The 15,250-nt window shown below is 53.2% G+C and overlaps 1 protein-coding gene across 7 annotated transcripts in view; it reads right to left on the bottom strand.

Annotated features, from left to right (window-relative positions):
• The window catches only part of HIP1 (huntingtin interacting protein 1), a 176,566-nt gene that overhangs the window by 32,834 nt on the left and 128,482 nt on the right, over positions 1-15,250 (bottom strand). For all 7 annotated transcript variants that reach the window (XM_038375707.2, XM_043499732.1, XM_043499733.1 and 4 more), the window contains 3 exons: positions 12,526-12,606; positions 7,776-7,852; positions 7,304-7,365 (listed from right to left, as the gene is read on the bottom strand). In XM_038375707.2, the coding sequence (XP_038231635.1) occupies positions 7,304-7,365; positions 7,776-7,852; positions 12,526-12,606 (220 nt within the window). The remainder of the gene's footprint in view (positions 1-7,303; positions 7,366-7,775; positions 7,853-12,525; positions 12,607-15,250) is intronic.

Here is a 15,250-nt window from a genome sequence, read left to right as displayed (position 1 = left end):
TACCCAGCGAGACTCACCATGGAACAGAATCCAGGCCGGGGACCTGCAGGGATACCTCACTGCTTATCATAGAGCAATGGACAAAAAGGGGCACGCCCCGCAAGCCCGAGAAGTCCTAACTTTGGTGGGTGCCCCCAAAGGGTCATGCTAGGAATTACTTTTGAGCCACTGACCACTTCTGCCTGCCCTAGTACATCACCCGTTCATCTGAGTGCCCCCTGGGACTGCCAGGTGCTAGAGCAAATAGGGCCTAGCAGCTAATGTATCTTCAGTGCTTGCATTTGAATCATGGTACATCTGGTGTGCTACCAAGAGGTCTAATGTAACACAACACTCAGCAACCCGATCAGGTGGGTCAATGCAATATGTCCAGCCCCTCACTGAGCAAGCATGTAGGTTAGTTCTCAATCCCCATTCCAATCCCAGACGCTCAGTGTATCCACCAGGGTTCAGGGGTTGCAATGTGCGAACCTTAGTTTCATGGGAGAAGCATTGAAAGCGCAACGCTAAGCCACCTGGGTAAACCCATGGGTCACAAAGGGAGAAGCAGGCAGGACCCCAAAGGTAATGGGCCAAATTCTTCCCTCATTCAGGCATATTAGGCCCAGCACAGCTGTAGGTGCGGCAAGAATGGAGCCCAGTGCTCCTGTGGTGTAACAGACTGGCCCTTTGGGGATGGAATGTCTCATGCTTGGCCTCAGCCCTGACAGGAACCGGTTCCGAATGAACAGCGCTCTGAACACCATCTGCCAATACAACCACCAACCAGACCAGCTGCACTGGCCGCTGACACTACGGGAGTGGGTCCAACTCTGCCCTCATGGAGGCTCTGACTGGCCATGATGCAAGAGCCGCACTATCCTACTAGGGTCATTTACTTCCCTGAGTCAATACTGCAAGTAAACCGTTTTGCAGTTACTGTCTAGGACATTTCTCAGCTGCTTTGTTTGTGCTCAGGTGAGCCGAGTGGCTTTGCTGTAAGGTGAGCTGCAAAGGAAAATCAAAGGGACTTTGGTGCCTAACTCCCTTTAAGGATCCAGGCTGAAAGCACTGGCACCATGTCCTTCTCTGCTCCCTCCTGAGGGGGTAAAGGAGGCCCGGAAGGGATTTTATTTTTATGGAGACATTGTTTGGCGTATCAAACCTCTGACAGGTCTCTGTACAGCCTGGGTGTGCAATCCTGGAGCCAAACGCCCCCAGTCCTCTGGCACAGTTTTACCATCACCCCCATCTTTGGAAACAGTTCTGAAGGGACTAGCTGGAGAAAGCTGGACTTTCGTTTACTGGACACAGGCTTGCTGTGGTAAATCACACCAATAGCCCATTTCATGTCCCCGTCCATGTTCCAGCACTTGGACCCTGCCCTGGGCTGGCTCGTGACCAGGATGAATTTACCCTTCCATTTCAGCAGGGACAGAAGAGCACAAGGATCAATATCACTTATCATTTGTATCCCAGTCAGCATCAGAGCAGATGCTGCTCCTCTGCAGAATAAAAGAACGAGGCCAGACCAGAAATGACAGCTCTTTCCTTTTCATCGGAGTTCTGATCCCGTCCACAGTCCATAGCCCCTGCTTCAGTCTTCAGGCAGACCATTAGTCAACCCTCACTTGTACCCAGCAATCATTCTCTGCCTGCCCTTTGTTTCTCACTGAACAGAAAGGCAAAGCATTGCACAACGATAGATGGTGAGGGAGCCAGCGATGGGAGAACTGCTCACATTCTGATCACAGAAACGTGCCGCTGGTTTGCAATGAGCGTGCAGGCTGCTCTGGCTCAGAGATGCACCGTGCATACTAACGTGAGGAGACTCAAGAAACATCTCAGAGTGAGCAGAATGCTGGCTCATGTCTACGCTGATTTGCAATAGACAGAGAAGAAAGACAACAGGCAAATCCTGGGCCCACAGACATCATTGAAAAATTCCCACTGACTTCAGTGGGACCTGGATTATACTGTATTTCTCTTCCACGTCTGCCTCCTCCTGCCTGGATCAACTGAAGGATTGGGTCTTTAGTCTGGAAGGGGGAGAAAAGTGTCTGTTTACATGCTGCAGCCAGCAGGGCACAGTGCCACCATGATGGCAGCACTCCCAGGCTGCTAGAGGCAGCCAGCACTAGGTTACCTAGGCAGAAATTAGTCGGGGTGGGCGAGGCCCCATGTTCCCGATTGCACTTGGCTTAATTCAATGGATAGCTGGAGAACTCTGCTGACTAGTCAGGTCTCTCCAGAGCCTCTCAGACCAATGGCTGCCAGCAATCTCCCCAATGGCCGTATAGCTCTAGTCTGTGGCTGCCATCTGCACTAAGCAAGGAGGCCATTGCAGGCGCCTTGATGTGGTTCTCGCCTGGTTGCCGGCTCGCTCTGCACGTGGTGCGGCTCTGCCAGCGCACTCCGATTCCTCTCCCATGTTGAACAGCACTGCATTTGGAAGCAAGGGCTGTAAGGTACTTTCTAAAAGCACAGCAGCTAGAGAAGCTGGCTGAAATGGAGCCACCTTTGTGGCTTCCTAGGGAGTAACTGCTGCAGATGTGGGTGGGTCAGCTGGATCCGAGTGGAAGGTATCGCTCCCCCCAGAAAAGACAGTGCTTGAAAGCTGGGACTGCCACTGAGTGTGGGCACAGGGCACTGCACAGACATCCCTACCAGGGCCAAGGTCTCCTCCCTGGTCCTATCTCATCATGCACCCAGAGCAAGTCACTCCTCTCCCTTTCCTGCTGGAGCACTCAGGAGTCCCATATTTCCTCTCCTTTTGCTCCTGCCCCTTCAAGCTGACCTCCGCACCCCTTCAGTGCCATTCTTTGGCTGGCTGGAAGGGTTGCAGTTCTTGTGCGAAGTGACTTGAGGCCTAGAACAACTCCCACAGGCTGTGTGCAGGGCTCCCAGCCCTTAGGGATGGGGGCAGGGAGCTCTATGAGACGTCTCTTCCTTTCTCAGAGAATGAATATGCTGCTTCCAACAGTGGCCTCTGCCTGTGAGCACCCCACTCTCCCATGTGGGGTTCAAAAAGGAGCTAGATAGATTCATGGAGGATAGGTCCATCAATAGCTATGTCATAACCATAAGGGTAGCCTAAAATTCCTCCTTACCTGTAAGGGGTTAAGAAGCTCAAATAACCTGGTTCGCACCTGATCAAAAGATGCGGGGGAAGAGGGGAAAGAGAAGCTTTGTTTTGGGTTCTTTGTTTCTGTGTTTGTTCACTCTTGGAACTAAGAGGGACTGGACATCAATCCATGTCCCCCAAACCAGTCTGAACCAGGCTCTCATATTACAGAAATTGTAAGTACAGCCAGGCAAGGCATATTAGTTTATCTTTATTTTCTCAACTTGTGAATTTTCCCTTTGCTAAAGGGAGGTTTATCCCGTTTTTTTGCAACTTTAAAGTTTTGCCTTGAGGGGAATCCTCTGTGTTTTGAATCTGAGGATATACGCTCAAACCTTTCCCAGGAAAGGGGGTGTAGGGCTTGGGGGAATATTTTGGGGAAATATGACTCCAAGTGGTCCTTTCCCTGGCTCTTTGTCTAAATCACTTGGTGGTGGCAGCATACTGTTCAACAACATGGCGGAATTTGTGCCTTAGGAAAGTTTTTAACCTAAGCCAGTAAAAATAAGCTTAGGGGGTCTTTCATGTGGGTCCCCACATCTGTACCCCAGAGTTCAGAGTGGGGAAGGAATCCTGACAGGCTATTAGCCAGGATGGGCAGGAATGGTGTCCCTAGCCTTTCTTTGCCAGAAGTTGGGAATGGGCAACAGGGGATGGATCACTTGATGATTACCTGTTCTGTTCATTCCCTTTGGGGCACCAGGCACTGGCCACTGTCAGAGGACAGGATAATGGGCTAGATGGACCTTTGGTCTGACCCAGTAGGACTGTTCTTATGTATGTTCATTAGTCACCTGGCCAATGCCAGGTAGTCAGTTACAGCAATTCCACTCTTGTTAAGCTAGAGCAGAAATCCAGGGGCAGACACCGGCATCCCTCTGGGGATGCTAGGAAAAGGAGGGATAGACTTCATCAGTGCATCAATGGCACAAGGAAATCCTTAGGAGTGCACCAGCGCTCGGCGATGAGCATGCAATACTGCTTAGCACAACTCTCCCCGGCATCCTAGACCTGGCTGACAGGGTTAGCGAGGGCATGCCCCTTCTGTTTCTCCATATGGGCGTCAAGCTGCTAGCTTTAGGGTCCTACATCATTCTCCATGGGGCACTCATACCTGCCGAGCCACCTGCCTGAAGGGAGAGATCCTGTATGACATCCTTGCTATGCACGTCCTCTAAACTCCCGCTGGAGCATGGGTGCCTGGAGAGACGGAAGAAGAGATAGGGAGGACCAGGAGAAAGGTCACCTTCCCCTGGCATCTGCCCATTTACTGAGTCCAGTGCCAACGTCTCAAGAATTCACCCCAGAATCCCCGTGCTGAATGCCTGATGTGCCCCCAATGAAAGCTGGAGAGATCCCTAGTCGGGTTCGAGTCCATCTATGCTGCACAGAGACAACCCCTGCTCCTCTGTAACGTGTTATTCCTAAATGAGGCAGGCACCGGGTGGGACAACACAGCTTTAAGGACACATGGATCTGTCCCTCTCTCTCTCCTCGGCAGCAGGCCCCACTCACCATACCCATCCTGCTCCAGAACCAAAGGAAGGTCAAAGGACCTCACGGTGAGAAATGAACAGCTGCTGTGCTCTGGCTCAAAAGGGGCTGCACGTCAGTGGTGGGTGGAATCACAAAGGAAGTTGGGATCCAAGGAGAGTGCAGAACCCCAAAAGGGGCAGCAACAGCTGAAGATGAACAGGGAGCAACAATGGACTTTGAAAGGCAGGCAGGCTCCACATACCCAAGAACACTCTCTTGTGCCTCCTGCAGGCCTTGCTGCTGTGGGAACCCATTCACATCACACTTGCATCTGTGCTCTGTACATAGCACCAGATAGAGACTCACACTCTCTTCATCTCCTTCCTTTGATAGCTGAAGCATCTACGCCCCCAAGGGGGAGCACTGGGCCTTTCCCTGGGGACCTGTTGCTTGACTCATGCTAATGCACCGGGCTAGCCTGCTCTCTCCTTAGCTGGGGATGCACACAATGGGACAATTAGCAATGTCATCCTTGCCCAGGCAGCAGGAGGCAGGGAGTCAGTTTGGATTTCCACCGGCTTGCCTGCCTCCCCTCCCATTTGGATAATGAAGTGAGGTCCCCAGTAATTAGCAGGGAAGTTGAGCAGTGATTTAAGACTAAATCAAAAGCTAAGCTACGCTAATGAGATGTAAATGAGCAGAGCTGATATTAGCCCTGCTTAATTCACTTAGGCTAGCAGCAGAAAAACAATGCCAACTTCATTACAGGGCCTCCCTCCTTCCCAGTGGGGCTATGAAGCTGCATGGATCAGACAAGTACCTGTGCAGGGCTGCAGAGATGTCAGCGCAGAGAGGCACAGCGGCATTGTACTGCTCCCTTGCAGACATGGAGGAGGGGTACGTGGCTGAAGCCCTGGCCTGGTAGTCAGGAGATGGAGGCTCCACTTTCAGGGCTCCCACAGACCTGTCTTATGGCCCTTGGCCAAATCATTGATCAGCCTTGTGCCTCACCTTCCCCATCTGTACAGTGGGGCTAGTGAAGGGGGCTCGGTTCACTGGTGTTTGTGAGCCACCATGGCGATGCTAGATACTGTCTTAGTTCAGGTCAATGAGACTCTGATGTGACAAACTGTACACATGCAACCAAAGTTTATGAAAGAAAGAGACTCACCCCGCAGGTTTCTGTTGGGGTAGGTACAGGCCCCCCCATTATGGAATTCCACCCCGTTTGGGGTTTGATCCCATGTGTTCAATTGTCATTACTCTCGGTTCCTGTACTGGTGGCAGGTTGCATATATGGGGGCATTGTGTTAACCCGGATTGGCCTTGTGATCACAGCACTGCACCTTAGGCCTGTCCCTCCAAGGATCACTGCATTACTCATGCTAGCCCATGAAACACAAAGGCATTATCTTGTCTGTCCCGTGGACTGCGGGAGACTCTAGTCCACAGATGTGACTGCCCTTATCCTGCTCTATCACCGTACATGAGCTCGTAACAGACACGACGGGATCACCCAGGCTACATCCCAGTGCAGAACCAGGCCACTTGCTGTCTGGAGACACAGCTGCCCCTCCGCTTCTGTATTCCATCACATGTGAGCAACTGCCCTGCTAGAGATGCAGTAATGCCAGTGGAGTAAAGTCTACCACAACTAGGACCCTGACAGTCCGTTGCAACACAGCCCTTCAACACTGGGATACAACCGGATTCCACTGGCTGTACTCGCAGCTCCGGTTCTACAGCCTTTAGCACTGCAAGACAGCTGCACCACGCTGACTCTATTAAAGCACATACTCGGGGAACCCTCCATGCTAGGACCCAACCGTATCACCCCTCATCTGAAATCACAACATCCAGGAACCTCCATATGCTGACATATTGCTTTACTCCTGTTCCAATGCAATCAAATACCTCCACTCTAGGATAGCCACAGCACCCATGTGGCACAGCGTGAGCAGTAATCACCCTGCTCTAACTCAGCCAACAAGCAGAATCCTACAGCACTACATGGACGCACGAGGCAGCTGAGCACCTGAGTGTACGTTGTGGAGACTGGTTCGTTATTTTCTCTCTGCTCCACTGCGACCCATAGGAGCACACATTGCAGAGCCAGTCGCTCCCCCACCACAGCAAGCCCTGAAGCACACAGCATCTCTGTGATGGGTTTGCAACGAGAAAGCTGCTCTCGCCAGTCATGAAAGCCATAAACCCCAGAGCTAAGGGCAAAGGAAGAATTTCAAGCCCGGGAGAACTTGGAGATGGGAAGCAAACCAAGGAGGGCGTGGGGAGGAAGTGCAGCATGCCGCAGGGTGGAGGTGGTTCCTGGAGGCTTGGCATGGCCAGCTGGAATGGAGGGCAGGCAGGCTGCGGCTGGGCAGACTGGGAGGAGCCAGGCATATTTGATCTGACATGAAATAATTTCAGCTAATAACAACTCTGGTAGAATGCATGGAAAACAGATGAGCTCAGACGCCCTCAGTCAACTCCCTTCCTGCACCTAGGCAGGACAGACAGATACACACAGAGAGCGAACAGCAGCTTTGAACTGGGACCTCAAACTTGCTGACCCACCGCGCCCCCACATACATGCTGACTGTCGGGGCCACGCTCAGCCGGGCAGAGAGGGACGTCACTGCAGCACCTAAGGAGGCTGCTCCAGCCCCACAGCTATATGTCAACAGTGCAGAACAAGTGCAATGCAAGTGGAAGCGAGAGCCTTACCCATCTGGAACAGGTTCAGCTCACACTCCAAATAGTCAAACATCTCCACCGTCAGCTGAAAGCTAGGAAAGAGGGCACAAGAATGTTACAAACAAAACAGAGTCCACCCAGCCCCCTCCCCCAAACCCCTGGGGGAGGGGTGGCTGGATAGAAGCCCCGGGGTGGTGGTGGTGGTGGTGGGGGTGTTTAGCCAACCATTACTGTGGAGTACTGTTTTATAAGGGGTAGTCAGGAGGGATGTCCCAGCCCCAGCCAATGGGTGCACACGGCACCAGGGTTTCCGTTAGGGCGGCCATGCCCTCTGCCCATGGCTCGCACAGCAATGCCAGGGAGAGACCCTGATGGGGTGCCATGGCTATGGCAGCCCTTTGCCACTCCTAGAGATTCCCCTTGTCTTCTGCGGCAGGGTTCTCTGCTATGGCAGGAGTAATTCCACCATGGACGTGCCCTGATTCTTGCGCTCTGGACTTACAAGTTATTAACGTCGTTTTCTCCTGCCTCGTCAAGCTGCCTGTCAGACATCTGGAGATTGCCTGGGAACCGGGGGTTCTGCACGATAGGAGAGAGGGAGGAGTCAGAGCAAGGGGCCTCAGGCACCCTAGTGCCTTTTAGGCTTGCCCTTACCACAATGGAGACCAAATAGCCATCTCTGATTAGAGGCAGATCCCTGATACCCCAGGTGGTATTTGAAGGAGTGGCTGTGTGCACCCGGCAGGGATCTCCAAACACCCAACGGAAGGGGCTCAGATCACAGAACTGCTTTGGAGGGATGGCTCAGAGCTGGCTCCCAGACCGTGGGGCTATAGGGAGATTTCTCTTGCCATGCTTTGCCCAGGTGCACAGACCCCCTCAGTGACAGGCTAGGCTCACTGCCCTCAGCCAATGTTCCTTCTCTGAATTTTAAAAGCCAACCCACTGGCTCCCATCTAAGTGCCCAAGGGCGCGTCCAGTGCAGGAAAATGCGGCTGCAGTTTACACGTACAAAGTCACACGATGGGCTTCAAAGGCACTGAACAGCGACGAACGGTCACACAGCCATCTACTTTCCACCCAGCTAGGCACACCGGGCCAGCAGCATTCACAGCTGGACACCACAACCTCATGCCGAAGTTTCACAGCAAGGCCACACTCTGTGTGGCACAGCTGCTCTGACCTGGGCAGCAACTTACAGGAGAAGGGCTCTGCGGCTCCCCAGGCAGCTGCCTCCTCTCGTGCCCCACAAATACTGTGCCTCCTCCAGCTGGGCACACAGCTGCTTCCACTCCTGGCTGATGAAAGGGAGCAGCTCACAGGCAGGGGCAGACCCTCACCTCTAGGCCAGCCAACCTCGGCCCAGACCCCACCTCCGGGAGAGGGGCACTGCACTGCTGAGCACTGGGGCTGGCTGCTATTGTGCTGGCTGGATTGGCAGGGAGGAAGCACATGTGGATTTGTGCAGAGCTGATGTCCCCGGTACAGCTGCTTGAGGTGAGGCCTTTGGCGACTGAAGGGAACCAGCAGGCACATCTGCCAAACAACAGCAGGACACTACAAGTGGCTGCCCGACCCTGCCCTCTAGGGGCCAGAGGGAAGGGACATTCCCCATGGGCCCGATTCCTTGGCCCCTCTGATGCAAGCGCAGAGGTTTAACTGTGCTTTGGACACCTGTTCACTCAGACCTGGCCAGAGGACACCACCTCTTCAAAGAGGCCACCGGACAGCCAGTAACCGGCAGGAACTTTGGTTCCTATTGCCTCAGACCAGGTTCAAACCAGTGGACTAGAATCCAGCAGCTTCTTAGCTTATTACTACTGCCCTGAGCCCTCCAGCCTCTCTTCCTCTGCCTAGTGGCTCCGTCTCCTGGGGAAGAGAGATATGGCCATGAAGGTAGGATCAGTATCTGTAGCTGGCCTGTATGTTAGACACTCCTGGGTTAGAGTGGAAGATGATGGAGCATGTAGGATACATGATCTTCCTAGCTGCAGAGAGCCAAGCAGAGAATCTGTAACCTCATCTGTCCCAAGCACATGGGGGAGGAGATAGCTGGTATCACCACTCCAGAAGATGAAGCCTTTTCTACAGGCCACTTCGGTAACCAAATTATCAAAGCACTGAGTGGGGAGTCACAGAGCCAGGCATGGACTGGGCACTGCCTGCCCCTGGGGAACAAGGGCTGGAGCTCAGCTCAGCTCCCCCTTGCAGAGGCACCCTGGTTGATTACAGACAGCCTGCTTGGGAGCCAGCAGGCTGGGGATGTTTACGGGGAGCCTGGGCTGCTCATGTTGGGTTGAACTCCGGGCCGGAGGACGTGTTCTTGTGTTAGCTTGTATTGCTCTCTGCTGATAAACAGCCCCCCACAAGGAAAAGCCCTGCTGACTGCACCTAGCCATTCCCATCTGCTGACTGTCAGGCGTGTCTCAGCTCCCATGTTACTCACATCTGGCCACAGGCACTTGGGTTAGGCTTAAAGCAGATGGCTTAGCCAGGTTTCACTTCCCTTTCAATACCAGAGGCCACACAGGTCTCTCTGCTCACATGAGCCAGCCACAGAGAGCGAAAGGAGAGGAGCAGTGGCTCCAGGGGATGCTTCCCACAACCTCACAGAAGGCCACACACCAGCCACCCTCCACCGGTTCCAGGCTTCGCAGCTGTACTGGGGACAAGGCTGCTCTCTGTGGCATCAGTGCTGCACAAATCCACATATGCTTCCTCCCTGCCAGTCCAGCCAGCACAAGCTGCCATAGGTCCTGTGCTTGAAACTGCCCCTGGGAGGGGGACTGTGGGGACAGGGGCTAGGTCAGTGTGATCTCCAGAGGAAGCTATGCTGCCATGGAGTCCCAGTGTGACTGCCCCATCTCTGCGAGAGTCCCGAGTGCTCCGACCCACCATAGCCCCAGTGGAAGGATCTGAGGAGAAGGCCTCCATTTCCTGAGCCCTGTGCGGTATTCCCCACCCATAAAGGCACCTGCTAACTCTCCCTTTACATTATACAAGCTGCAAGGGCACAGCCTTAGGCCTCGTCTACATGGGAAAGTTCTTCTGATCTAACTTCAGGGGTGAATTTAAAGCAATGCAGCTACCCTGCTGTAACCCCCCTTTAGCTCTTGGCCCTTGGGAAGGGGTTAAGCTAAACTGAAGAAGAAAAAAAAAAGGCTGCTCTTCTACCGGACTACGCGTGTCCACCTGGGGTCACCCTGGGATATCTCTACCTGTATAACTGGTACATCTTTCCCCAGTGCATCATCCCTACATCATACTCGCTCCTGTCCCTGTCCATTCCCCCAAAGGAGTGGAGCCGAGGGAGTGGTTTTTACTGCACTTACACTTTCAATCCAGCGGTCAGCTACCTGGCAAGGCTGGATTCACGCCGAGGAGCTGCACTGTGCAGCGGGTGCCCTCGCCCACACAGCGCATGCTAATCACCAGCTCCACAAGGCAAATGGGCTGCGAGAGCCACCAGCTGCTCAGCCCCCCGCAGGAGCTGAAGGGGGAGAGAGACACAGCAACACGGGGCGCTGCCTGGCAAGGGGCCACTGAAAGAAACATGGGGGAAATGCAGGACTCTGACGGCCCCTGGGAATGCCCTTGGAGGGACAGAGGTACGGCCATGTCCCATCACCACAGGCTCTGAGCACTGCAGTATTCACTTTCTCAGGATTAGGGTCTGTAATTGCCCATTAACACCAACCTGCCAGGGGAGCGTAATGCAGTAACCCCTCATGCATCTCAGCCCATCGCCAAGAGGAAAGGGTGAGCTTTGCAGCCTGCTTCAAAGACAAAGTTCTGCGCTCTGGCAGACTCAGAGAGGAAGCAAGCTCCTCTTGCTGGAAATGCTCTGCCTGCAGCTCCCTCATGCTTAGCCCAAGGGCCCCTCTGGAGGGAACTGCTTTGGGAGCTCATTGACGAGGCCCCTTTACACAGCCAGTAGGGTCTCCTCTTTCCCCCATGACTCTGCCTCTGCACTGCTGCCAGCTGCCGCAGCTCTGGAGAGTGAGACAGCAGCTCTTGAATCTGCTTTGGGGTCCAAAGGCCACGTTCACACAGTACTGGAGAGCATTTGCCATCACAGCCCTCCCTCCAAGGAGGAGAACGAGGCCTCATGCTCCCATTTCCCAGCTACTCAAGCCACCTTTCCACCTGCATGTGTTGCAGGAAGCTCTCACACACAGAGGGCCCCCCCACTGCACTGTTCCACACGGCCCAGCTCAGCGAGCAGGACGGAGCTGCCACCTTTCCCAGTGCAGAGCTGCCGGGAGTCCTGCATCCCAAGACAAAGGCAGGCAGCTCCCGGCAGGGTCTGGCATTTCCTAGGTGAGACTCCAGCTAAGGAACACTGCAGTGACTCAAGGAGCTGACAGTTTATTTCACAGTCCTGTACCCTGGGGCAGCTGGGCCCCAGGGCAGCAAATGAAAGACAAAGCCTGACTCCGGGGCCCAGCCAGCGCTCCACATCCAGCCGTGGGAGAGATGCTGCCAAGGGGGGATGACTTAGCCCTGGGTGGGGCAGCACACAAGCTTCCCAACAGCAAGGCAGTTGTAATTCAAGGGGTGGCAATGACCAGCTCTAGGCCTCCTGGGTGGAAGGTTAGTTAAAAGGTCACTCCTGGGATCTCCAGAGCTCAGTCCTGACACCATCCTTACCTAGGCCATTAGTTCTGTGTCCTGCCGGCACAACCAGCTGGCTGGAAGCATGTGACACAAGGGGCACTGACGGTACGTCTACACGGCACAGTAAGCCCAGGCTCTGGCTCAGGTTTCAGCACAAGCCCCCGTTCCCTGCACACACAAATCAGTCTGACTCAGGCCAGCAAGCACTCAGGACCCAAGGCCTAGGACCCCGCTAAGGGGTGGGTGAGACCCTGAGTCCCACTGAGGCTCAGGACCAAACCCTGTCATTGTGCTCAGGCTGCATATCCAAGTCAGCAGGTCTGCATAGGGCAGTCTGGACATGGCTGAGAGATCGGGGCCTAACAATCGTAAACCCACACTCCCACTGTCGTGTGGATGTGGAACACTAAGTCCACAGACCCAGGCTTAGCCTGCAGTGTAGATGTATCCAGAGCGATAATTCTGCTTCCCAGCCTAGCTCACAGAGGAGAATGTACACCTGGAGGACTGAAGGGGTGAGGCTGCAAGAGACCCCATTAACCGACCTCAGCTCCCTTGAATGGACCAGATGTGGGTGGGAAGAGCATGGTCTGTCTGGAGGGAAGAAAGGAGGTGGGGACGAGACGCGGCCTTACTTTCGTATGGAACTCCATTTTGGTTCTCAGCAGTTTGAGATAGATGCTGCACAGGTGCCCGTAGCCCTCACTCAGGTGACTCTGTGGAACAGAAGAAAGCAGAAAATGAGGCACAAGGTCTGATGCTGGTGAGAAGCCTGCTCCTGGCTGCTCTGGGATGCTGAGGTTTGCACCTTCCCTACTGGAGAGGCTAGCAGCTTCTGGAATCGCATGATGCCTTTAAGACTCAGGCCTACAAGATCTCCCCCTGTGCTTTATACATTCCTGCCTTCCCGCTTGTCTGGGTTTGTTTATTCACCCCAATACACAAACTATTCACATGGCTCAGCCTCTGTGTGCGTCACGCCCTGTATTTACTTATGCTGCACATTTCAAGTCACTGATCTTTCTACACCAATAAATAACTATCTGCAAGCCACATTCTCCGTTCACAGGGCTCCCTGTTTCCCGAGGCACTCGCTGCAGGACAAGGTCTGTTTGCTCCTAGCTCCTGATCTCTGCCGGCTGCCCTCCGAGCAGGGCTGCTGCTGCTTCAGTACTGGCCACACACAATTGCATTTCCCCCATTGTTTCCCAAGCTAGCCAGGTCACTGCATGCAACACAATCGCTGACACTACCAGACCAAGCCAAAAATATTGGTATTTATACCATGCTCATCTCCGTCAGCTAGACAGATTGATCGGCATGTTGTTAAAAACCCCCAGAAACGGGGGTGGGGGGGAAGCCTCGCAGTAACTAGGGAAAAAGAAAAGGAGTACTTGTGGCACCTTAGAGACTAACAAATTAATTAGAGCATAAGCTTTCGTGAGCTACAGCTCACTTCTAAAGTGCCACAAGTACTCCTTTTCTTTTTGCGAATACAGACTAACACGGCTGCTACTCTGAAACCAGTACCTTGGGAATGAACCTTTACAACATGTGGCATATACCAGACCACACATCACTGATCTGGGATACCCTCCCACCCACTAGGAGAACATTACCCACATGCTGGGATGCATCTTGGCAAGTGGGGCTGTTGTCACCTTTGTATATACCCTGGACTATGGCATGATAAGGCTCAGAAAAGTTAGGTTCTGATATCTGACCTCTACTCCCAACATATCCCTGAAGATCTTGATACCATGTTTAAAAATCAGGGTGAACAGGCTCAGCCAGTCTCTGGGAGGGTCTCAGTGTGAGATGTGCAGCAGATGTATTAAATCAGAGACTAACTGGCATGGCCCCCTTCTGCATGAAGCATTATTCAGCCAATAATTGGAACACTCAGTCAAGTTAGCTGCTGGACTGGCTGAATCCCTAACCAGACTAGCTGGCCTTGGTACCAGCATTACAATTTTAAGTCTCCTGCTTCTGCAAAGCTGGGGTTTAACCACCACCTCCATACCCTAGACTTTTACTTATTTTAACATTTCATACTGAACACAAAATTCTGCCATTGAAGTGAGTGGGAGATCTTCATGTGCATCTGAGTCTGGATCTGGCCCTACGTGCACACTTAGCTCTGAGAGCAGGTGGTCCCCCAGCCTGCCAGGTTACAGTTCACAGCAGGCCCCCTTTGAGCATCTGTTGCTTCTGGCCTAACCCCACTGCTTGGTTCCCTAGCAGAGCTATGCTCCACCATTTCGGGGGGTTCCACAGCTACCTAGAGGCATAAGGCTCACAGGTTTGGGCAGGGAACAAATGGCTGAACTAACTTACACAGAGACGAGATGGCAACGCAACTCTTTCCAGTGGCACCAACTTGCACAGGGCTGATTTAATGCTAACAAAAAGCAGGCAGTGAGTGCATAAAGCCTGCTGCCCAGGAAGGGCGATGGGAAAGTATTAGCAATCAAAGAAAAAGGACAGGTGCCAAATTCTGCCCCAGCTGAGAAGAGTCACTGGAGTTGCTTGGGGGTGGTAGGGAGAGGGAGGGCAAGCAGCGATGTGCTGGGAGCACATGAAATCTGCTGCCCGCTGGTTAGCATCATACAAACACATCCCTGGGACCAGAAGGGAAAAACCCAACGAATGGAACCTGTCAAAGGACAGAGCAGAACCCCAAGCAAGACAAAAAGTTGTGTTTCTGTCTGTGCCTGGGCACGCAGGACTCTGCCTGCACGTCTGTCTGGGTGTGCACACTGCCAATTCATTTGCCTCTTTTTGGAATTCGTAATCCTTCCTGTCTGACTCATTTTAATGACAGCTCTTAACGTCTCCCAGCTCTAGCTCCCCATTCTGCACAGAGGGTGGGGGTTATCACAGAGCCATTGAGAACGGTTTTTGTTTGTTACTTAGTGAATGTTTTATTTGACGTACTGTACAGCACCCAGGAGTCTTTGTGGTGCCAGGCTTAGTCTATTAGCAACAAGTGAATTCATCTCTGGCCTGTGGAAAGAGACTGTTCATCTAACTGCAGCCCATTTCTCCACAGTGGGGTATAGGCAAAGCTGTCAAAAGAACTGGGTTTTGCTGATGACAAGGACTTCCCAGACAGAGCCTAACACAGGGCAGCCTCTGACCCAGGTGCCTATTGCTCTCTCTGGCTGTAGTGTGTGGATCCTGCTTGCTGCTTTTCGTTCTCCTGACAGTTCTGCTTCATATCCCAAGTCAACCACTGGCATTTTCATGGCGTCAGATGGCTCAGCAACTGCTCACGTAACTCCTTGGTCTTCCCTCTGAAATCTCATCTGCCACATTAGCCTGAACGGTGGGTGGTGGAACTCCACAACAAGCTATGGG

This window comes from Dermochelys coriacea, chromosome 17 (assembly GCF_009764565.3).
Source record: "Dermochelys coriacea isolate rDerCor1 chromosome 17, rDerCor1.pri.v4, whole genome shotgun sequence".
Classification (NCBI taxonomy): Eukaryota; Metazoa; Chordata; order Testudines; family Dermochelyidae; genus Dermochelys; species Dermochelys coriacea.
This window is presented reverse-complemented; position numbering and strand designations above follow the sequence as displayed.